Here is a 21,467-nt window from a genome sequence, read left to right as displayed (position 1 = left end):
CGGATGAGGGGACGATGGCGGTGCGGAGCGGATGAGGGGGCGGTGCGGAGTGGATGAGGGGGCGATGGCGGTGCGGAGTTGATGAGGGGGCGATGGCGGAGCGGATGAGGGGACGGTGGCGGTGCAGAGCGGATGAGGGGACGGTGCGGAGTGGATGAGGGGGCGATGGCGGTGCGGAGTTGATGAGGGGACGGTGGCGGTGCGGAGCGGATGAGGGGGCGGTGCGGAGTGGATGAGGGGGCGATGGCGGTGCGGAGTTGATGAGGGGACGGTGGCGGTGCAGAGCGGATGAGGGGACGGTGGCGGTGCAGAGCGGATGAGGGGACGGTGGCGGAGCGGATGAGGGGACGGTGGCGGAGCGGATGAGGGGAAGATGGCGGTGCGGATGAGGGGACGGTGGCGGTGCGGATGAGGGGACGGTGGCGGTGCGGAGCGGATGAGGGGACGGTGGCGGTGCAGAGCGGATGAGGGGGCGATGGCGGTGCGGAGCGGATGAGGGGACGATGGCGGTGCGGAGCGGATGAGGGGACGATGGCAGTGCGGAGTGGATGAGGGGACGATGGCGGTGAGAGATGAGGTGGTGTCTGCCGTGTTCTGGCAGCTGCTCTGAGGCAGTGTTAGGTTTAGGCGGGAAAATTCGCTGTCTCAGTCAGTGTCTGCGTGAGGTAGGGTCACGTGACTCCTCCCGCCTGTAGGGGTCGCTGTGAGCTCCTGACTCTCTTCCGCGCCGCAGTGCGCTCCTCCCGCCTCCAGTGGTCGCTGTAGCAGTCTGGGTCGCTCTGGCCGGGCTCGTCTCGCTGCTCTCCATGTGCCTGTGTTTGGTGTTGTGCCGGGCGGCTGTGTCGTGACGGAAGTTTCAGCTGTCGGGACAGACAGACTATCGGTGTGACCGGCGGCCGGTGCGGAGTCAGGTGAGCGTCGGCGCCATCGCGGTCCCCGGGGTTCTCTGTGTGTGGGGTGGGGGGGGGAGGGGATGTGGGGGCGGAACCACGTGGTGCCGGAGCCCAGACACACAGCCCATTGTTCACAGCAGTCACCGGCGGCTCCGGACAAAGGGCCGCGCTCTCCCCGGACTGAGGGCACCGCGAGCGCACGTGAGGGGCAACACCGGGAGCGGCCGGGACTGTACTGTCGGGGGCGGGACACCGGGGTCTGTGGGAGCGGTAATACCGGGGGAGCGGGTTCTCCTGGTTCATTCTTGGGGTTCCGGCTGAGCCGCGCTCGGATTATATCGGGGTCCCCCGGTAGATTTTGGGGTCTTCTCACATCGGATGTTGTCGTTTGTTGATTATTTGTGTCTTTCTGCTTAGAGTCCGGCTGTATACGGAGGGACGGGGTATTATGGGGCGCGCCGGCTGTGTATGGAGGGACGGGGTATTATGGGGCGCGCCGGCTGTGTACGGAGGGACGGGGTATTATGGGGCGCGCCGGCTGTATACGGAGGGACGGGGTATTATGGGGCGCGCCGGCTGTGTACGGAGGGACGGGGTATTATGGGGCGCGCTGGCTGTATACGGAGGGACGGGTTATTATGGGGCGCGCTGGCTGTATACGGAGGGACGGGTTATTATGGGGCGCGCTGGCTGTATACGGAGGGACGGGTTATTATGGGGCGCGCTGGCTGTATACGGAGGGACGGGGTATTATGGGGCGCGCCGGCTGTATACGGAGGGACGGGTTATTATGGGGCGCGCTGGCTGTATACGGAGGGACGGGTTATTATGGGGCGCGCTGGCTGTATACGGAGGGACGGGTTATTATGGGGCGCGCTGGCTGTATACGGAGGGACGGGTTATTATGGGGCGCGCTGGCTGTATACGGAGGGACGGGTTATTATGGGGCGCGCTGGCTGTATACGGAGGGACGGGTTATTATGGGGCGCGCTGGCTGTATACGGAGGGACGGGGTATTATGGGGCGCGCTGGCTGTATACGGAGGGACGGGGTATTATGGGGCGCGCTGGCTGTATACGGAGGGACGGGGTATTATGGGGCGCGCCGGCTGTATACGGAGGGACGGGTTATTATGGGGCGCGCCGGCTGTGTACGGAGGGACGGGGTATTATGGGGCGCGCCGGCTGTGTACGGAGGGACGGGGTATTATGGGGCGCGCTGGCTGTATACGGAGGGACGGGTTATTATGGGGCGCGCTGGCTGTATACGGAGGGACGGGGTATTATGGGGCGCGCCGGCTGTGTACGGAGGGACGGGGTATTATGGGGCGCGCCGGCTGTGTACGGAGGGACGGGGTATTATGGGGCGCGCCGGCTGTGTATGGAGGGACGGGGTATTATGGGGCGCGCCGGCTGTATACGGAGGGACGGGGTATTATGGGGCGCGCCGGCTGTATACGGAGGGACGGGGTATTATGGGGCGCGCCGGCTGTGTACGGAGGGACGGGGTATTATGGGGCGCGCTGGCTGTATACGGAGGGACGGGTTATTATGGGGCGCGCTGGCTGTATACGGAGGGACGGGTTATTATGGGGCGCGCTGGCTGTATACGGAGGGACGGGTTATTATGGGGCGCGCTGGCTGTATACGGAGGGACGGGGTATTATGGGGCGCGCCGGCTGCACACGGCGGTCGGGTGACTTTTGGGGCGCGCCGGCTGCACACGGCGGGGGTCGGGTGACTTTTGGGGCGCGCCGGCTGCACACGGCGGGGGTTGGGTGACTTTTGGGGCGCGCCGGCTGCACACGGCGCTGGTTGGGTGACTTTTGGGGCGCGCCGGCTGCACACGGCGGGGGTCGGGTGACTTTTGGGGCGCGCCGGCTGCATACAATGGGGTTTGTGGGTGTCTCACCCAGCGTCTCTTGCTCCCCACAGTGACCCCCTCGTTCATCATGCCAAGAAAGAAGGTGACAGATGGAGCCGGACCCGGGAATGGCGCTGCCCGTCCTGGAGGCAGGAAGAAGCCGGCAGGCAAGAAGAGAGACCGGGACGAGTTCAGCAGCGATGACGACGACCTGGACGGGGGCCCGGGATCTGATGGATTCCAGGGGCCCAACAGCAAACGTGGAGCCGGCGGAAAGGGCGGCAGCAAAGCTCCTGTACCAGCGGCTGTCGTAGTCAACGAGCCCGAGCACACCAAGGAGAAGATCGTAAGGATTAGTGTTATGGGGCCGTCTTCATCTGACAAGGGGCTTGGTTTTGGGAAGCTGGTCTTGTATTATGTATTCGCTATTGCAGCCTCTGAGTAGTTATAATCCTCAGTAATGGATGGATTAGAACCAGTTTTGTGGCTTCTATGTGCTGTGCTGGAAATTGTCCTCCGCCGCCCCGGTGATGATGATGGGCCGCCTCCTCCCAGACCCGTCCCGCGGCGTCCGGCTGCCCTCTCCTTTCCTCCCGGAGGCGTCGCAGTCGGATGTATTCTGATTTCTATTTTTTTTTTTCCAGAAACTTGAAGGCTCTAAAGCAAATGGTCAATTATTGATTTTTGGAGCCACTAACTGGGATTTGATTGGAAGGAAAGAAGTGCCTAAACTGCAAGGTGAGCCAATCAGACGCATCCAGGACGTGATTTCAGCTGGGATCACTGGTGCAAGGTTTTATATTTGTAGGGAGGGCAGGCTTCGGGGTCGTAGCAGCCTCTGACAGTAGGGGGCGCTTTTCGTCGTCTTACATAGATGTTTTTGTGTTCTTTAGCTGCTTATCGTAACTTGGGCCAGAACCTGTGGGGACCTCACCGATACGGCTGCCTGACGGGCGTGCATGTCCGGACTGTGGCCTCCGGGCCCTGCTCCGCTCACAGTATACTCATCACCACGGAGGGGAAGATATGGAGCTGGGGTGAGTACCATGGTCACACTACACCTGGGCTCCATCTCCTGCCCGGTCCAGTATCGTGAAGACAGAAGGGGGCGCCACACACCTCATACACAAGTTCCGGAAGATGTCTACGGCTGCGTTCACATCATGTCCTCAGTCTCTGCTGGGCTTTTATATTTTTATTTATTATTATTATAGCGCCATTTATTCCATGGCGCTTTACATGTGAAAAAGGGGTATACATAGCAAAAACAATTACAATAATCTTGAACACAATGTGAAGGCAACTTGTACAGGAGGAGCGAGGACCCTGCGCGCGAGGGCTCACAGTCTACAAGGGATGGGTGATGATACAGTAGGTGAGGGTAGAGCTGGTCGTGCAGCGGTGTGGTGGGGCGAGGACCCTGCCCGCGAGGGCTCACAGTCTACAAGGGATGGGTGATGATACAGTAGGTGAGGGTAGAGCTGGTCGTGCAGCGGTATGGTGGGGCGAGGACCCTGCCCGCGAGGGCTCACAGTCTACAAGGGATGGGTGATGATACAGTAGGTGAGGGTAGAGCTGGTCGTGCAGCGGTATGGTGGAGCGAGGCCCCTGCCTGCGAGGGCTCACAGTCTACAGGGGATGGGTGAGGATACAGTAGGTGAGGGTAGAGCTGGTCGTGGAGCGAGGACCCTGCCCGCGATGGCTCAGTCTACAAGCGATGGTTGAGGATACAGTAGGTGAGGGTAGAGCTGGTCGTGCAGCGGTATGGTGGAGCGAGGACCCTGCCCGCGAGGGCTCACAGTCTACAGGGGATGGGTGAGGATACAGGTAAGGGTAGAGCTGGTCGTGCAGCGGTATGGTGGAGCGAGGACCCTGCTCTGAGGGCTCACAGTCTACAAGGGATGGGTGAGGATACAGTAGGTGAGGGTAGAGCTGGTCGTACAGCGGTATGGTGGAGCGAGGAACCTGCCCGCGATGGCTCACAGTCTACAAGGGATGGGTGAGGATACAGTAGGTGAGGGTAGAGCTGGTCATGCAGCGGTATGGTGGAGCGAGGACCCTGCCCACGAGGGCTCACAGTCTACAGGGGATGGGTGAGGATACAGTAGGTGAGGGTAGAGCTGGTCGTACAGCGGTATGGTGGAGCGAGGACCCTGCCCACGATGGCTCAGTCTACAAGGGATGGGTGAGGATACAGTAGGTGAGGGTAGAGCTGGTCATGCAGCGGTATTGTGGAGCGAGGACCCTGCCCGCGATGGCTCACAGTCTACAAGGGATGGGTGAGGATACAGTAGGTGGGGGTAGAGCTGGTCGTGCAGCGGTATGGTGGAGCGAGGACCCTGCCCGCGATGGCTCACAGTCTACAAGGGATGGGTGAGGATACAGTAGGTGAGGGTAGAGCTGGTCGTGCAGCGGTGTGGTGGAGCAGTGGTTACTGCAGGTTGTAGGCTTGTCGGAAGAGGTGGGTCTTCAGGCTCTTTTTGAAGGTTTCCATGGTCGGCGAGAGTCTGATGTATTGGGGTAGAGAGTTCCAGGGTAGGGGGGAAGCACAGGAGAAATCTTGTATGCGATTGTGGGAGGAGGAGATAAGAGGGGAGTAGAGCAGGAGATCTTGTGAGGATCCGGAGGCTGCGTGCAGGTATGTACTGGGAGACTAGATCACAGATATGTGGAGGAGATTGTGGATGGCTTAGTATGCCATGGTTGGGGTTTTGAACTGGAGCCAGTGAAGAGATTGACAGAGGGGAGAGGCTGGGGAATAGCGGGGGACAGGTGGATTAGTCGGGCAGCAGAGTTTAGGATGGATTGGAGGGGTGCGAGAGTGTTGGAAGGGAGGCCACAGAGCAGGAGGTTGCAGTAGTCGAGGCGGGAGATGATGAGGGCGTGCACTAGTGTTTTTGCAGATTCATGGTTTAGGAATGTGCGGATCCGGGAGATATTTTTGAGTTGGAGTTGGCAGGAAGTGGAAAGGGCTTGGATATGTGGTTTGAAGGAGAGTCCAGGGTTACCCCGAGGCAGCGAGCTTGTGGGACTGGGGGGAGTGGGCAGCCATTGACGTTGATGGATAAGTCAGATGGGGGATATGAATGAGATGGCGGAATGATGAATTCTGTTTTGTCCATGTTAAGTTTTAGGAATCTAGCAGAGAAGGATGAGATGGCGGACAGACATTGTGGGATTCTGGTTAGTAAGGAGGTGATATCGGGTCCAGAGAGGTAGATCTGTGTGTCATCAGCATAGAGGTGATACTGAAAGCCATGAGACTCTATGAGCTGTCCCAGGCCAAAGGTGTAGATGGAGAAGAGCAGGGGTCCTAGAACTGAACCTTGGGGGACACCGACTGATAGGGGGCGAGATGAGGAGGTGGTGTGTGAGTGGGAGACGCTGAATGTCCGGTCTGTTAGGTATGAGGAGATCCAGGATAGGGCCAAGTCTGTGATGCCGAGGGATGAGAGAGTCTGGAGTAAGAGGGAATGGTCCACTGTGTCAAAGGCAGATGACAGGTCCAGGAGGAGGAGGACAGAGTAGTGTCGCTTAGATTTGGCGGTTAGTAGGTCGTTGGTGACTTTAGTCAGGGCAGTTTCAGTAGAATGGTGCGTTCGGAAACCAGATTGTAGGAGGTCGAAGAGGGAGCAGGAGGAGAGGTGGGAGGACAGCTCAGAGTGGACGTGGTGTTCCAGTAGTTTTGAGGCAAAGGGGAGAAGTGATATGGGGCGATAGCTAGACACGGGATGGGTCAAGGGAGGGCTTTTTGAGGATGGGTGTGATTGAGGCATGTTTGAAGCATGAGGGGATGACACCAGTTGTTAATGACTAGTTAAAGAGTTGGGCTAGGGGTGGGATGAAGACTGTGGTAAGGTTGGGATGGGAGTGGGTCAAGCTCACAGGTGATGAGATGTGGTTTGGAGAGTAAGGAGGAAAGTTGATCTTCCATAATGGTGGAGAAGCTGGTTTTGGAGGAGGAAGGTTGAGTAAATATGAGGAGGGGTTGTGTGGGCTTTAGGCAAAAGCTTTGTCTGATGGTGTCCATCTTCTGCTTGAAGAATGAGGCAAAGTCCTCGGCTGAAATAAGAGGAGAGGGAGGAGGCACTGGGGGACGGAGGAGAGAATTGAAGGTGTTGAATAGTTGTTTAGGGTTGTGAGACACGGAGGATATGAGAGATGAGAAGTATGTTTGTTTTTCTGTAGTGAGTGTGGACTTGAAGGTAGTGAGGGACTGTTTGAATGCGATGAAGTGCTCATTGGAGTGGGACCTTTTCCATCTCCGCTCAGCAACCCTGGAGGCCCGTCGCAGTTCTTTAGTCAGGCTGGTGTGCCAGGGTTGTCTGTTGATTGTGCGAGTTTTGGTGAGGGGTGACAGATACGAGAGCTGCAGCTATTGGGGTGTTATATGAAGCGGCAGCAACATCTGCATCATGTAAGGACCCAGTGTCTGTGAGAGGGAGGAGGGATTTTGAGAGTGAGTGTAGGTCAAGGTGTTTGAGATTTCTGTGAGGGTATGCAAGTTTGTGGAGTGGGGATTGTTGCCCTGGAGAGGAGAGGATGGAGAATGTAAGTAGGTTGTGGTCAGAGAGAGGGAGAGGTGAGTTAGAGAGGTTAGATAGGGAACAGAGTCGGGTGAAGATGAGGTCCAGTGCGTCTTTGTGAGTGGTTGTGGAAGACCATTGAGCGAGGCCGAAGGAGGACGTGAGGGAAAGAAGCTTCGAGACAGATGAGTGGGAAGTGTCAATGGGGATGTTGAAGTCGCCCATGATGATAGTGGGGATGTCAGCGGAAAGGAAATGAAGCAGCCAGGTGGTGAAGTGGTCAAAGAAGGTGGTGGTTGATCCTGGGGGGCGGTAAATGACGGCCAGTTGGAGGAGGAGTAGAGGTGCACACACTGCACTTCAATAGAGAGTAATGGAGGGCGGCAGTGGGATATGGGTGAAGGAGCAGTTATCTGATAGGAGGAAACCTATTCCTCCACCATGCTTGCCGGTGGGGTGGGGGGTATGGGAGAGGTGGAATCGACTGTATGAAAGTGCAGCAGGAGAGGCCGTGTCGGAGGGGATGAGTCAGATTTCAGTGATGCCGAGCAGCGCGGAGACCCCCAGACTCAGTATTGAGGCCATATACCGCTGTGTGCGTCCTCGTGCAGAAGCTGAGCAATTTCTGAACTGTTATCTGGGCAGTTGGTGTGGGGGTCTCAGGACACCGAGTCCCACCATATACTCTTAGGGACATGCCAGTAACTGAAAGAAAGCTGAGTCCAGCACGATGGCCGTGTCGCTTCACGCGGGCAGAGTTACCCTTTAACCCTCGCCTGGTGGACGCTGATTTGGATGTGACCTTCTATAAACGATGATTTAATCGCAGGGCGGAACGAGAAGGGTCAACTCGGGCACGGAGACATCAAGAGAGTGGACGCCCCCAAACCCATCGATAGCGTAAAGGAAGAAGTGTTTGTGTACGCGTCCTGCGGCAGGAACCACACGCTGGCGCTCACAGGTACGCGGCACAGGATCGGCAGGTCTAGAGGGTGACTGCACTGAATGCGGGGGGTGTACGTGTAATCAGCTTATCATGCTCTCTGCAGAGAACGGATCCGTCTATGCGTTCGGAGAGAACAAGATGGGTCAGCTCGGCCTGGGTAATAAGACAGACGCCGTGTCCAGCCCGGCTCAGGTGAGTGCCCGCGCCGGGTGCCTCCCACCTGCCTGTAACCCGATGTAACGATCGGCATGTGGTTCCTTCCCAGATACTGTATAACGGGCAGCCAATCACCAAGGTGGCGTGCGGTGCAGAGTTCAGCATGATCATGGACTGCAAAGGGAACCTGTATTCTTTTGGCTGCCCCGAGTACGGACAGCTGGGTAAGTCGCCAGTATTGTACTACTCTCCTCATCATCCGTTCCTAGTGGGGTCGTATCTGACATCAAGATCTTGTTCATTTACCCCCAAACAGGTCACAACTCTGACGGCAAGTACATAGCGCGGGCGCATCGGATCGAGTACGACTGCGAGCTGATACCGCGTCGGATCGCCATTTTTATTGAAAAGACAAAGGACGGGCAAGTTCTTCCGGTGACCAATGTGGTTGTGAGAGACATCGCCTGCGGCATCAACCACACGGTGAGAAGCCAGCCATGAAAAGTGCGCTGCCTCCGAGCTGCAGCAGAGGGTCCTGTGCCATTAACCCACAAGCAGTGTGAAGTTTTTGTAAGTTTTTCGGGGCTCCTCAACTTTTCTGTCTGCGTTTTACAGCTGGTGCTGGACTCTCAGAAACGCGTTTTCACTTGGGGATTTGGCGGGTACGGGCGGCTGGGGCACACCGAGCAAAAAGACGAGATGGTCCCAAGGCTTGTGAAACTGTTTGATTTCCCCGGACGCGGCGCCTCCCAGATCTACGCCGGATCCACCTCCTCTTTTGCCGTCAGTGAGATGGGTGAGTGCCGTACAGAGGTGCGGGGGGGAGGACTGGATGCTAATGTTGGGGGTCTCTGACCGGAGTGTGATTTCTAGGTGGTCTGTTCTTCTGGGGAGCAACAAACACATCCCGTGATTCCACCATGTACCCCAAAAGTGTGCAGGATCTATGCGGCTGGAAAGTTCGGAGTTTGGCCTGTGGGTGAGTTTCCATGCGGCTTCAGAGATCCATGGAGGGGGACTCCGCCGCAACGCAATGCAGTTCACCTCCTGCTGTGATGGTTATTAGTTTCACTCAGCTTTCCAAGATCCAGATAGGAGCTGGGCAATCATAATGATCCCAAAACAACTAGTCCTAGCATGTGCTGATAACTGCCGGTGATCGAGGCCATGGCTGGCTAGTGCTGCCGATGTACAGTGGCATGTAAAATTATAGCGCCCCTGGTCAAAAATCCTGTTATTGTGAACAGTAAAGCAAGTGGAGGATGAAATTATCTAAAAGGCCTAAAGTTACGGATGACACAATTCCTTTGTATTTTAGGCAAGAATGTACCATATTTTGCAGATTATAAGGTGCACTTTTAACCCCCCAAATTTGGAAGGAATAAGGGGTTGCGTCTTATAATGTGAGCTTACGGTATTTTACCTGGGAGGGCGGCTTCGGATCGGGGTCCCGGATACAGGTTTGTGGCGGTGGTAGCAGGGCGATGCTACAGGCCTCGTCCTCAAAAGAAGTGTCGTTGATTTAAGGTGGTGGTGGCGGCGATACCAGGGTGATGCTGCAGCCTCGTCCTCAGAAGTTTGCGGTGAGCGGAGGAGAGGTTCCCTGTCCCGTACATAGCCTTGCGCTTCGGCAAAATGGCCGTCGGAGCATGCGCAGATCATGCTAGTCTCTCGAGAGCCTCCCCTGCCCCCCCAGGTAAAAAGGATTATAAGGTGTACCATTTTATCTAAAAAAAACATTCTTTCCTATTTTGCACCCCAAAATTTGGGGTGCGTCTTATAAACCGCAAAATCTGATTAGATAGATTGATTTTCAATGATGTTCAGATCAGGGGACTGTGAGGGCCGTTGTAAAACCTTCAGCTTGTGCCTTTTGAGGTCGTCTATTTTAGATTGTGACTTGTATTTAGGATCATTATCCATATGTAGAAGCCATCCTCTTTTCATCTTCGGCTTTTTTTACAGATGGTGTTATGTATGCATTAAGAATTTGCTGAAATTTCATTGAATCCATTCTTCCCTCTACCTGTGAAATATTCCCAGTGTCATTTGTTGTAACACAAGTGCAAAGCATGATTGATCCACCACCATGCTTAATGGTTGGTGAGATGTTCTTTTCCTGACATTCTGTGCCCTTTTTTCTCCACACATACCTTGATCATTGTGGCCAGAGACTTCTATTTTTCCTCATCGGTCCACAGGACTTGTTTCCCCGATGCATCAGCTTGTTTAGATGTTCTTCTCAGACTTCTGATGCTAAATTTTATGGTGAGGACGCAGGAGAGGTTTTCTTCTGATGACTCTTCCATGAAGGCCATATTTGTGCAGGTGTCTCTGAACAGTAGAACAATTTACCACAAAGCTAGAGTCTGCTAAATATTTCTGAAGGTCTTTTGCAGTCAAGTGGGGGTTATTATTATTTATTATTATAGCGCCATTTATTCCATGGCGCTTTACATGTGATAGGGGTATACATACCAAAACAATTACAATGATCTTTAACAAAACGTGACGGCGACTGGTACAGGAGGAGCGAGGACCCTGCCCGCGAGGGCTCAGTCTACAAGGGATGGGTGAGGATACAGTAGGTGAGGGTAGAGCTGGTCGTGCAGTGGTATGGTGGAGCGAGGACCCTGCCCGTGAGGGCTCACAGTCTACAGGGGATGGGTGAGGATACAGTAGGTGAGGGTAGAGCTGGTCGTACAGCGGTATGGTGGAGCGAGGACCCTGCCCGCGAGGGCTCACAGTCTACAAGGGATGGGTGAGGATACAGTAGGTCAGGGTACAGCTGTTCGTGCAGCGGTATGGTGGAGCGAGGACCCTGCCCGCGAGGGCTCACAGTCTACAAGGGATGGGTGAGGATACAGTAGGTGAGGGTAGAGCTGGTCGTACAGCGGTATGGTGGAGCGAGGACCCTGCCCGCGAGGGCTCACAATCTACAGGGGATGGGTGAGGATACAGTAGGTGAGGGTAGAGCTGGTCGTGCAGCGGTATGGTGGAGCGAGGACCCTGCCCGCGAGGGCTCACAGTCTACAAGGGATGGGTGAGGATACAGTAGGTGAGGGTAGAGCTGGTCATGCAGCGGTATGGTGGAGCGAGGACCCTGCCCGCGAGGGCTCACAGTCTACAGGGGATGGGTGAGGATACAATAGGTGAGGGTAGAGCTGGTCGTGCAGCGGTGTGGTGGAGCGAGGACCCTGCCCGCGAGGGCTCAGTCTACAAGGGATGGGTGAGATACAGTAGGTGAGGGTAGAGCTGGTCGTGCAGTGGTATGGTGGAGCGAGGACCCTGCCCGCGAGGGCTCACAGTCTACAAGGGATGGGTGAGATACAGTAGGTGAGGGTAGAGCTGGTCGTGCAGCGGTGTGGTGGAGCGAGGACCCTGCCCGCGAGGGCTCACAGTCTACAAGGGATGGGTGATGATACAGTAGGTGAGGGTAGAGCTGGTCGTGCAGTGGTATGGTGGAGCGAGGACCCTGCCCGCGAGGGCTCACAGTCTACAGGGGATGGGTGAGGATACAGTAGGTGAGGGTAGAGCTGGTCGTACAGCGGTATGGTGGAGCGAGGACCCTGCCCGCGAGGGCTCACAGTCTACAAGGGATGGGTGAGGATACAGTAGGTGAGGGTAGAGCTGGTCGTGCAGAGTTATGGTGGAGCGAGGACCCTGCCCGCGAGGGCTCACAGTCTACAAGGGATGGGTGAGGATACAGTAGGTGAGGGTAGAGCTGGTCAAGCAGTAATGTGGTGGAGCGAGGACCCTGCCCGCGAGGGCTCACGGTCTACAAGGGATGGGTGAGGATACAGTAGGTCAGGGTACAGCTGTTCGTGCAGCGGTATGGTGGAGCGAGGACCCTGCCCGCGAGGGCTCACAGTCTACAAGGGATGGTTGAGGATACAGTAGGTGAGGGTAGAGCTGGTCGTGCAGCGGTATGGTGGAGAGAGGACCCTGCCTGCGAGGGCGCACAGTCTGCAGGGGATGGGTGAGGATACAGTAGGTGAGGGTAGAGCTGGTCGTGCAGCGGTATGGTGGAGAGAGGACCCTGCCTGCGAGGGCGCACAGTCTACAGGGGATGGGTGAGGATACAGTAGGTGAGTGCAGAGCTGGTCGTGCAGTGGTATGGTGGAGCGAGGACCCTGCCCGCGAGGGCTCACAGTCTACAGGGGATGGGTGAGGATACAGTAGGTGAGGGCAGAGCTGGTCGTGCAGCGGTATGGTGGAGCGAGGACCCTGCCCGCGAGGGCTCACAGTCTACAAGGGATGGGTGAGGATACAGTAGGTGAGGGTAGAGCTGGTCGTGCAGCGGTATGGTGGAGCGAGGACCCTGCCCGCGAGGGCTCACAATCTACAAGGGATGGGTGAGGATACAGTAGGTGAGGGTAGAGCTGGTCGTACAGCGGTGTGGTGGAGCGAGGACCCTGCCCGCGAGGGCTCACAGTCTACAAGGGATGGGTGAGGATACAGTAGGTGAGGGTAGAGCTGGTCGTACAGCGGTATGGTGGAGCGAGGACCCTGCCCGCGAGGGCTCACAGTCTACAAGGGATGGGTGAGGATACAGTAGGTGAGGGTAGAGCTGGTCGTACAGCGGTATGGTGGAGAGAGGACCCTGCCCGCGAGGGCTCACAGTCTACAAGGGATGGGTGAGGATACAGTAGGTGAGGGTAGAGCTGGTCGTACAGCGGTATGGTGGAGAGAGGACCCTGCCCGCGAGGGCTCACAGTCTACAAGGGATGGGTGAGGATACAGTAGGTGAGGGTAGAGCTGGTCGTGCAGCAGTATGGTGGAGCGAGGATTACTGCAGGTTGTAGGCTTGTCGGAAGAGGTAGGTCTTCAGGCTCCTTTTGAAGGTTTCCACGGTCGGCGAGAGTCTGATATGTTGGGGTGGAGAGTTCCAGAGTAGGGGGGAAGCACGGGAGAAATCTTGTATGTGATTGTGGGAGGAGGAGATAAGAGGGGAGTAGAGCAGGAGATCTTGTGAGGATCGGAGGGTGCATGCAGGTATGTACCGGGAGACTAGGTCACAGATGTATGGAGGAGACAGGTTGTGGATGGCTTTGTATGCCGTGGTTAGGGTTTTGAACTGGATTCTCTGGGCAATGGGGAGCCAGTGAAGGGATTGACAGAGAGGAGAGGCCGGGGAATAGAGGGGGCGACAGGTGGATTAGTCGAGCAGCAGAGTTTAGGATAGATTGGAGGGGTGTGAGAGTGTTAGAGGGGAGGCCACAGAGCAGGAGGTTGCAGTAGTCGAGGCGGGAGATGATGAGGGCGTGCACTAGTGTTTTTGCAGATTCATGGTTAAGGAATGTGCGGATCCGGGAGATATTTTTGAGTTGGAGTTGGCAGGAAGTGGAAAGGGCTTGGATATGTGGTTTGAAGGAGAGTCCAGGGTTACCCCGAGGCAGCGAGCTTGTGGGACTGGGGGGAGTGGGCAGCCATTGACGTTGATGGATAAGTCAGATGGGGGATATGAATGAGATGGCGGAATGATGAATTCTGTTTTGTCCATGTTAAGTTTTAGGAATCTAGCAGAGAAGGATGAGATGGCGGACAGACATTGTGGGATTCTGGTTAGTAAGGAGGTGATATCAGGTCCAGAGAGGTAGATCTGTGTGTCATCAGCATAGAGGTGATAATGAAAGCCATGAGACTCTGTGAGCTGTTCCAGACCGAAGGTGTAGATGGAGAAGCGCAGGGGTCCTAGAACTGAGCCTTGGGGGACACCGACAGATAGGGGGCGAGATGAGGAGGTGGTGTGTGAGTGGGAGATGCTGAATGTCCGGTCTGTTAAGTATGAGGAGATCCAAGATAGGGCCAAGTCTGTGATGCCAAGAGATGAGAGAATCTGGATTAAGAGGGAATGGTCCACTGTGTCGAAGGCAGATGACAGGTCCAGAAGGAGGAGGATGGAGTAGTGTCGCTTGGATTTGGCGGTTAGTAGGTCGTTGATGACTTTAGTCAGGGCAGTTTCAGTAGGGTGGTGCGGTCGGAAGCCAGATTGCAGGCGGTCGAAGAGGGAGCAGGAGGAGAGGTGGGAGGACAGTTCAAGATGGACGCGTTGTTCTAGTAGTTTTGAGGCTTAGGGGAGAAGTGCTATGGGGTGATAGCTAGACAGAGAGGAAGGGTCAAGGGAGGGCTTTTTGAGGATGGGTGTGATTGAGGCATGTTTGAAGCATGAGGGGAAGACACCAGTTGTTAGTGACAGGTTGAAGAGGTGGGTTAGGGTTGGGATGAAGATAGTGGTAAGGTTGGAGATGAGGTGGGACGGGATTGGGTCAAGTTCACAGATGGTGAACTGTGATTTGGAGAGTAAGGAGGAAAGTTGATCTTTTGGAATGGTGGAGAAACTGGTTTTGGAGGAAGAGGTCTGAGTAGGTGTGGGGAGGGGCTGGGGGGACTTTAGGCAAAAGCTTTGTCTGATGGTGTCCATCTTCTGCTTGAAGAATGATGCAAAGTCCTCTGCTGAGAGGAGAGGGAGGGAGAGCTGGGGGATGGAGGAGAGAATTGAAAGTGTTGAATAGTTGTTTAGGGTTGTGAGACAGGGAGGATATGAGAGATGAGAAGTAGGTTTGTTTTGCTGCAGTGAGTGTGGACTTGAAGGTAGTGAGGGACTGTTTGAATGCGATTAATTGTTCATTGGAGTGGGACCTTTTCCATCTCCACTCAGCAACCCTGGAGTCCCTTCGCAGTTCTTTAGTCAGGGTGGTGTGCCAGGGTTGCCTATTGAATGTGTGAGAGGGGTGACTGAATTGAGAGCTGCAGCTGTTGTGGTGTTATATAAAGCTGCAGCAACATCTACATCGTGTAAGGAATATATGTCTGTAAGAGGGAGAAGGGATTCAGAGAGAGAGTGTAGGTCAAGGTGTTTGAGATTTCTGAGAGGGAATGGAAGCTTGTGGAAGGGAGATTGTTGCCCTGGAGAGGAGAGAGAAGAGAATGTAAGTAGGTTGTAGTCAAAGGGAGAGGTGAGTTAGAGAGGTTAGATAAGGAATAGAGGCGGGTGAAGATGAGGTCCAGTGTGTGGCCGTCTTTGTGAAGTGAGAGATAGAAGCTTAGAGGCAGCTGAGCGGGAAGTGTCAATGGGGATGTTGAAGTCACCCATTATGATAGTGGGGATGTCAGCGGAAAGGAAATGCAGTAGCCAGGTGGTGAAATGGTCTAAGAAGGTGATGGCTGGTCCTGGGGGACGTTGGATGACGACCAGTTGGAGGTTGTAGGGGGAGTAGATGCGCACACAGTGCACCTCAAAAGAGGGGAGAGTAATGGAGGGTGGCAGTGGGATTTGGGTGAAGGAGAAGTTATCTGACAGGAGAAAACCTACTCCTCCACCATGTTTGCCAATGGGGCGTGGAGTGTGGGAAAGGTGGAATCCACCGTACGTAAGGGTTCTGATTTGACTCTTTAGCAATCCTACAAGCAGCTCTCACTTAAATTTTGCTTGGTCTTCCAGACCTTATCTTGACCTCCACTGTTCCTGGTAACTGCCATTTCTTAACTACATTTCAAACTGAGGAAATGGTAACTTGAAAACGCTTTGCCATCTTCTTATAGCTTCTCCTGCTTTGTGGCCTCCACTATTGTCAGCTGCTTAGAAGGTCCCATGGCTGCTGGTTTTGGCACAAGGTTAGAGGAGGTCTTTATAAACCTGGGAAATCTCCATCACCGGCCTTTCCTAACGATGATGGTGAACAAGCCATGACCCGAACAGGTTATTGAAGGGCTGAAATCTTGGTCAAAGTTATCTGAGCACACAAATCTCCAAGGGTGCCCAAACTTTTGCATCGGCCCATTTTCCTTCGTAATTTTTAAAATGTAAAACCTGACATGCATATACCATATTTTTCAGACCATAAGATCCCCCCCCCCCCACACACACACATTTGGGAGGAAAATGGGGAAGGGGAGGGGGGGAGTCTTATGGTCCGAATACAGGCCTACCGGGGAGTTGCTGTGGTGGTGGAGTGGGGATCACAAGGAAGCAGGGTCCCTCCGCTCCACCGCCCCCCAGGTAAGGGACCTATTTGGACTATAAGACAGCCCCCCCCATCTTATAAAAAAAAAAGTTTTTCCCATTTTCCACCCCAAAATTTGGGGTGCGTCTTATAGTAATATTTAAATACGGTAATTTTTTTTCTTCTAAAATACAAAGGAAATGTGACATCTGTAACTTTAGGCCTTTTATATAATTTCATCTTCAACTTGCTGAACTGTTCACAATAACAGGAATTTTGACCAGGGGTGCCTAAACTTTTACATGCCTCTCAAAAAAGGGTCACTATGTGGAGGTCGCCCCTCCGTGTGCTCCTCATTATATAGTGATGTGACCTGTGGACTAATTCTGCTCACGTCTTTTGTTTCTGTAGCAAAAGCAGTGTTATTGTGGCAGCCGACGAGAGCACCATCAGCTGGGGACCCTCGCCCACCTTCGGGGAGCTGGTGAGTCCGTCATCTTCGCGCTGTGTTTTTTTTTTTAAAGTGCAACCCCACTTCTCGCTGCGGTCACGATTCTGCGGGTGCATGGCCTTATACATGTTGCACCCTGGGCAGTCAGATGCTGACCACCACCTTGATCTGTGCTGCACCCCGCCTGGTGCAGACATGGCGCGTGCACCTCTCTTCCCCCGCACGGTGCCCTCTGTGCTGACACCGGGTCTATAGGGGGCAGCGGCTCTGGAGGTTACAAGCGTGTAGGATCTGACTTGCCACACGTCTGGTGATGTGAGCGAATGGCTCCCCGGCGTCTTGTAACACTGAGAGTTTTCTGTGCTGCGCCCTTATCCAGCATGTAGACCGCTGCCACCATCAGAGCTGCGTCCTGACATCTTACTAATGTCTGATCTCTACAGGGTTATGGTGACAACAAGGCCAAGTCCTCGACAACCGCTCAGGAGGTGAAGACGTTAGACGGCATCTACTCGGAGCAGGTGAGTCTCCACCCACTTGACTGTTGGCCATTCATTTTCCCCTGATGCCGCCTGGCCCCCTTCCCCTGGCGCCGTTTGCCCTGGCCCCCTTCCCCTGATGCTGCCTGCCCTTTTGCCCTGGCCCCCTTCCCCTGATGCTGCCTGCCCGTTTGCCCCGGCCCCCGTTTCCCCTGGCGCCGTTTCCCCTGGCGCCGTTTGCCCCGGCCCCCGTTTCCCCTGGCGCCGTTTGCCCCGGCCCCCGTTTCCCCTGGCGCCGTTTGCCCCGGCCCCCGTTTCCCCTGGCGCCGTTTGCCCCGGCCCCCGTTTGCCCCGACGGCCCCCGTTTGCCCCGACGGCCCCCGTTTGCCCCGACGGCCCCCGTTTGCCCCGACGGCCCCCGTTTGCCCCGACGGCCCCCGTTTGCCCCGACGGCCCCCGTTTGCCCCGACGGCCCCCGTTTGCCCCGACGGCCCCCGTTTGCCCCGACGGCCCCCGTTTGCCCCGACGGCCCCCGTTTGCCCCGGCGCCCTTCCCCTGACGGCCCCCATTTGCCCCGGCGCCCTTCCCCTGACGGCCCCCTGCCCGTTTCCTCTCCCCATAGGTGGCCATGGGCTACTCACATACCATGATTGTGGCGCGGGATGAAACGGAGCAAGACAAGGAGAAGTTGAAGAAGCTCCCGGAGTACAACCCTCGCACCCTGTGATGCTTTACAAGCCCCTTCCTGACTTTGGAGGAGACACCACAACAACCACTCCTCTCGTCCTCCCTCTAGTGACCCTTGCAGTGCCCTCCGCTGTGGCAGGCGTTGCCAGCACTGACAGGGGTGAGGCAGCTGATCCCAACCCCAGGGGACCGGAAACCATTCACACACATTCCTCCACTTTTCCAGGAAAAAAACAAACAAAAAACAAAACTTTAATATCTGCTGTTTCCATGGCGGCCATGTTTCTTTGAAGACGCGAGGGCCAGAAGTCCAGGACCTGACTGTCCCTTCCTTACTCTGCCATATGCTGCTTCCTCAGTCTCCCGCCGATGTCCCCTCCTCCGCTTCACCCTCCGGTGCCGCCCGACGCTGATGCAAAGCAGAGTGCGCCCGGCGCCGAGCTGCGCTCCGGACTCCTCGCGAGTGTCCGATTATCGGTGCCTTGTGACCCGAGTGTTCCTGGCAGCGTGAGCGGCTCTGACCCAGCAGGGCCGCACTATTGGTGCCTTCACTTACACGTGCGTGTGGTTGGCGCGCGGCGCGGCTCACGCTCCGCCCGCGCGTTACCAGCCTTGTTACATAGAAAGCTCATTTGTTATTTTAGATTTTTTTGTTAGATATAACGTATAAAATGGGGAAAAAAAAAAAGTTCCGTACAGTATAGAAAGAGTTAATGTCCCCCCCCTCTTTATAGCATCGTCGGCGAGCTGCCGCGCTCATCCGCCATTTTGTTTCTGTAAGGTTTAAGGGGTTCCCGCACATGGCAATAAAGCAACGTTTCAGTTCTGCCCCCAATGTCCCTCGTTTCTAGTCCGAACCATTCCACGATTAGCGGACGGCAGCGAGTTTTGCTTATGATTTAGTTCGGCGCCGTCTGAACATTACCTGTACAGTTTTGTCTTTTGCTTTGACCCCCTCCATGTGTCTGCGCCGCTCACGGTGACGGAAGCGGCTTCTCTCGCGGGGCTCCATGTCGTATCTCTTCGTTTTGTTGCGTTTTATATTTCTCAAGGTCATTGTTTAATAAAAAAAAAATAAAAAATAAGTCTGTGTCCAAGTCTGAACTTTTATCTAAAAGAACACACACTGATCCAGCACAGAGACCCCGGCAGCCCCCACGGGGCACCTCTGGTAGTCGTGTGACCGCGCCTGTGACGTCACGGGGCGCCTCCGGCAGGCGTGTGACGTAACGTGGCGCCTCTGGTAGTCGTGTGACCGCGCCTGTGTGATGTAACGTGGCGCCTTTGGTAGTCGTGTGACCTCGCCTGTGTGACGTCACGGGGCGCCTCCGGCAGGCGTGTGACGTAACGTGGCGCCTCTGGTAGTCGTGTGACCGCGCCTGTGTGATGTAACGTGGCGCCTTTGGTAGTCGTGTGACCTCGCCTGTGTGACGTCACGGGGCGCCTCCGGCAGGCGTGTGACGTAACGTGGCGCCTCTGGTAGTCGTGTGACCTCGCCTGAGTGACGCCACGGGGTGCCTCCGGCAGGCGTGTGACCGCGCCTGTGTGATGTAACGTGGTTCCTTTGGTAGTCGTGTGACCTCGCCTGTGTGACGTCACGGGGCGCCTCCGGCAGGCGTGTGACGTAACGTGGCGCCTCTGGTAGTCGTGTGACCTCGCCTGTGTGACGCCACGGGGTGCCTCCGGCAGGCGTGTGACCGCGCCTGTGTGATGTAACGTGGTTCCTTTGGTAGTCGTGTGACCTCGCCTGTGTGACGCCACGGGGTGCCTCCGGCAGGCGTGTGACCGCGCCTGTGTGATGTAACGTGGTTCCTTTGGTAGTCGTGTGACCTCGCCTGTGTGACGTCACGGGGCGCCTCCGGCAGGCGTGTTACCGCGCCTGTGTGACGTCACGGGGCGCCTTCGGCAGGCGTGTTACCGCGCCTGTGTGACGTCACGGGGAGCCTCCGGCCGGCGTGTGACCGTGCCTGTGTGATGTAATGTGGCGCCTCTGGTAGTCGTGACGTCACGGGGCGCCTCCGGCAGGCGTGTGACGGCGCCTGCGCGACGTCACGGGGCGCCTCCGGCAGGCGTGTGACGGCTCCTGTGTGACGTCACTGGGCGCCTCCGGCAGGCGTGTGACGGCTCCTGTGTGACGTCACGGGGCGCCTCCGGCAGGCGTGTGACTGCGCCTGTGTGACGTCACGGGCGCCTCTGGCAGGCGTGTGATCGGTCCAGGAGTGAGTGCTGGGTATTGTACAGCTGGAGTGTGTAATATCTATTTTGTCCACAAGATGGCGCAGTGAGCCCTAAATTTTTACTCCTCAGCAGATCCTGGGTACAGTAAGTTCATGTCATTTGAGAAAAGGGTTAAACTAGGTCTGAGGTTGTCAGAGCAGGAGATTCTGTTACATTGTTTCTTTATTTGATACTTTATAAATATGACATTGGACAGTGGCGCAGAATGACCAGCAGGGGGTGTGAGCGAGTAATACACTAGAGAGAAGCAGCGTCAAGTATACATATATACTATGTCATGTGACTGCGCCCGTGAATATTCACATTGGTAACCCGGATCCCAGTCGTCCGGGATGTCACATTTCTGGGACTAATCACAGGTAGAAGGGAGATCCCTAATTATTATTTGGGCTTTATCAGGGCTACTGTGGTCACAGGCCGCTGGCTCCAACCTGCTGGCTCCAACCTGCTGGCTCCAACCTGCTGGCTCCAACCTGCGGGCTCCAACCTGCGGGCTCCAGCGATGGCTGCAGGGGCGTGGAGATTTTTGCACACGTGGGGTTTGCAGATGTCACTGCGGCTGGAGGACAAGGGAGGCGAATCCAGAGAACATGACGCTGAGGAGGAGACCAGGAGATCCCAAGATGTGGGGATCACATGGAGATTTGGGGGGGGAGGCCAATTTTTTGATGTAATGTAGAAATTACTAAATGCCCCAGGACCCTCGTGCGGTCTGTATCCGGGGTCAGTGCTTGCTCCAGGCCTCAATGTCTCCCGGTCTCCTCCTTAGCCCACAGGCAGCTGTTTGCCTCCTGCGTCCCCTCTTGTCTTGGTCAGTATCAATAGCTGCAGTCCTACGGGAGTAACGCTCTGCAGAGCCCTTACTGCACCCATCGTTACACAGTTCACCCTGAAGACCCCACGTTAAATGTCGCACTCCCACCAATTGAAGGAGAACGGCTTCCTGACTACATTGGTGCCGCAGTGCACTTCCCCCAGGAATTGGTGGTATGTGGCAAAATCATCAAGGAAGGTGCATCGCAGTCCCAGGGGCTCCAGCAAGGACCGCACCTTCTCCTCCAGACAGCAGGAACCGGAGATTCGGGGGCCAAATGGTTTCGGAATTCCCAGATGTTTTCCCAGGACGAGCATGTTCACCTGGAGAGGAGAAGAGAAGGGTCAGACGCGCCCACACAACCCAACGAGCCGAGTGCTGGAGGCCACGCAACCCAACGAGCCGAGTGCTGGAGGCCGCGCAACCCAACGAGCCGAGTGCTGGAGGCCGCGCAACCCAACGAGCCGA

At 55.9% G+C, this 21,467-nt stretch overlaps 2 protein-coding genes across 7 annotated transcripts in view; one reads left to right on the top strand and one right to left on the bottom strand.

The window, feature by feature from the left end:
• The first annotated feature begins 736 nt into the window (after positions 1-736).
• On the top strand, positions 737-19,032 carry RCC2 (regulator of chromosome condensation 2). 5 transcript variants are annotated; one of them, XM_073656156.1, is made up of 13 exons: positions 737-911; positions 2,828-3,102; positions 3,401-3,494; positions 3,650-3,793; positions 8,112-8,243; positions 8,332-8,420; positions 8,494-8,608; positions 8,701-8,867; positions 9,000-9,180; positions 9,258-9,363; positions 16,742-16,814; positions 17,225-17,302; positions 17,883-19,032. In XM_073656156.1, exons 2-13 carry the CDS (start codon positions 2,845-2,847, stop codon positions 17,985-17,987), a joined length of 1,542 nt encoding a protein of 513 aa, XP_073512257.1. In that variant the 5' UTR covers positions 737-911; positions 2,828-2,844; the 3' UTR covers positions 17,988-19,032. The 5 variants fall into 5 exon arrangements, with proteins under 5 accessions (XP_073512257.1, XP_073512255.1, XP_073512256.1 ...); XM_073656154.1 differs by lacking the exon at positions 737-911 and adding an exon at positions 971-1,094; XM_073656155.1 differs by lacking the exon at positions 737-911 and adding an exon at positions 972-1,163 and having other exon boundaries at positions 18,174-19,032.
• Positions 19,033-20,328: 1,296 nt separating this feature from the next.
• LOC141172202 (protein-arginine deiminase type-1-like) overlaps positions 20,329-21,467 on the bottom strand; it is a 138,328-nt gene continuing 137,189 nt past the window's right edge. The window contains exons 16-17 of one of the 2 annotated variants that reach the window (XM_073656151.1): positions 20,673-21,322; positions 20,329-20,630 (exon numbers count right to left, since the gene is read on the bottom strand). In XM_073656151.1, coding sequence (XP_073512252.1) covers positions 21,089-21,322 — 234 coding nt within the window. In that variant the 3' untranslated portion in view covers positions 20,329-20,630; positions 20,673-21,088. The remainder of the gene's footprint in view (positions 20,631-20,672; positions 21,323-21,467) is intronic. The other variant, XM_073656152.1, reaches the window with a different exon arrangement.

This window comes from Phyllobates terribilis, unplaced genomic scaffold (assembly GCF_046119375.1).
Source record: "Phyllobates terribilis strain yellow unplaced genomic scaffold, ASM4611937v1 Scaffold_12__6_contigs__length_324123572, whole genome shotgun sequence".
NCBI lineage: Eukaryota > Metazoa > Chordata > Amphibia > Anura > Dendrobatidae > Phyllobates > Phyllobates terribilis.
This window is presented reverse-complemented; position numbering and strand designations above follow the sequence as displayed.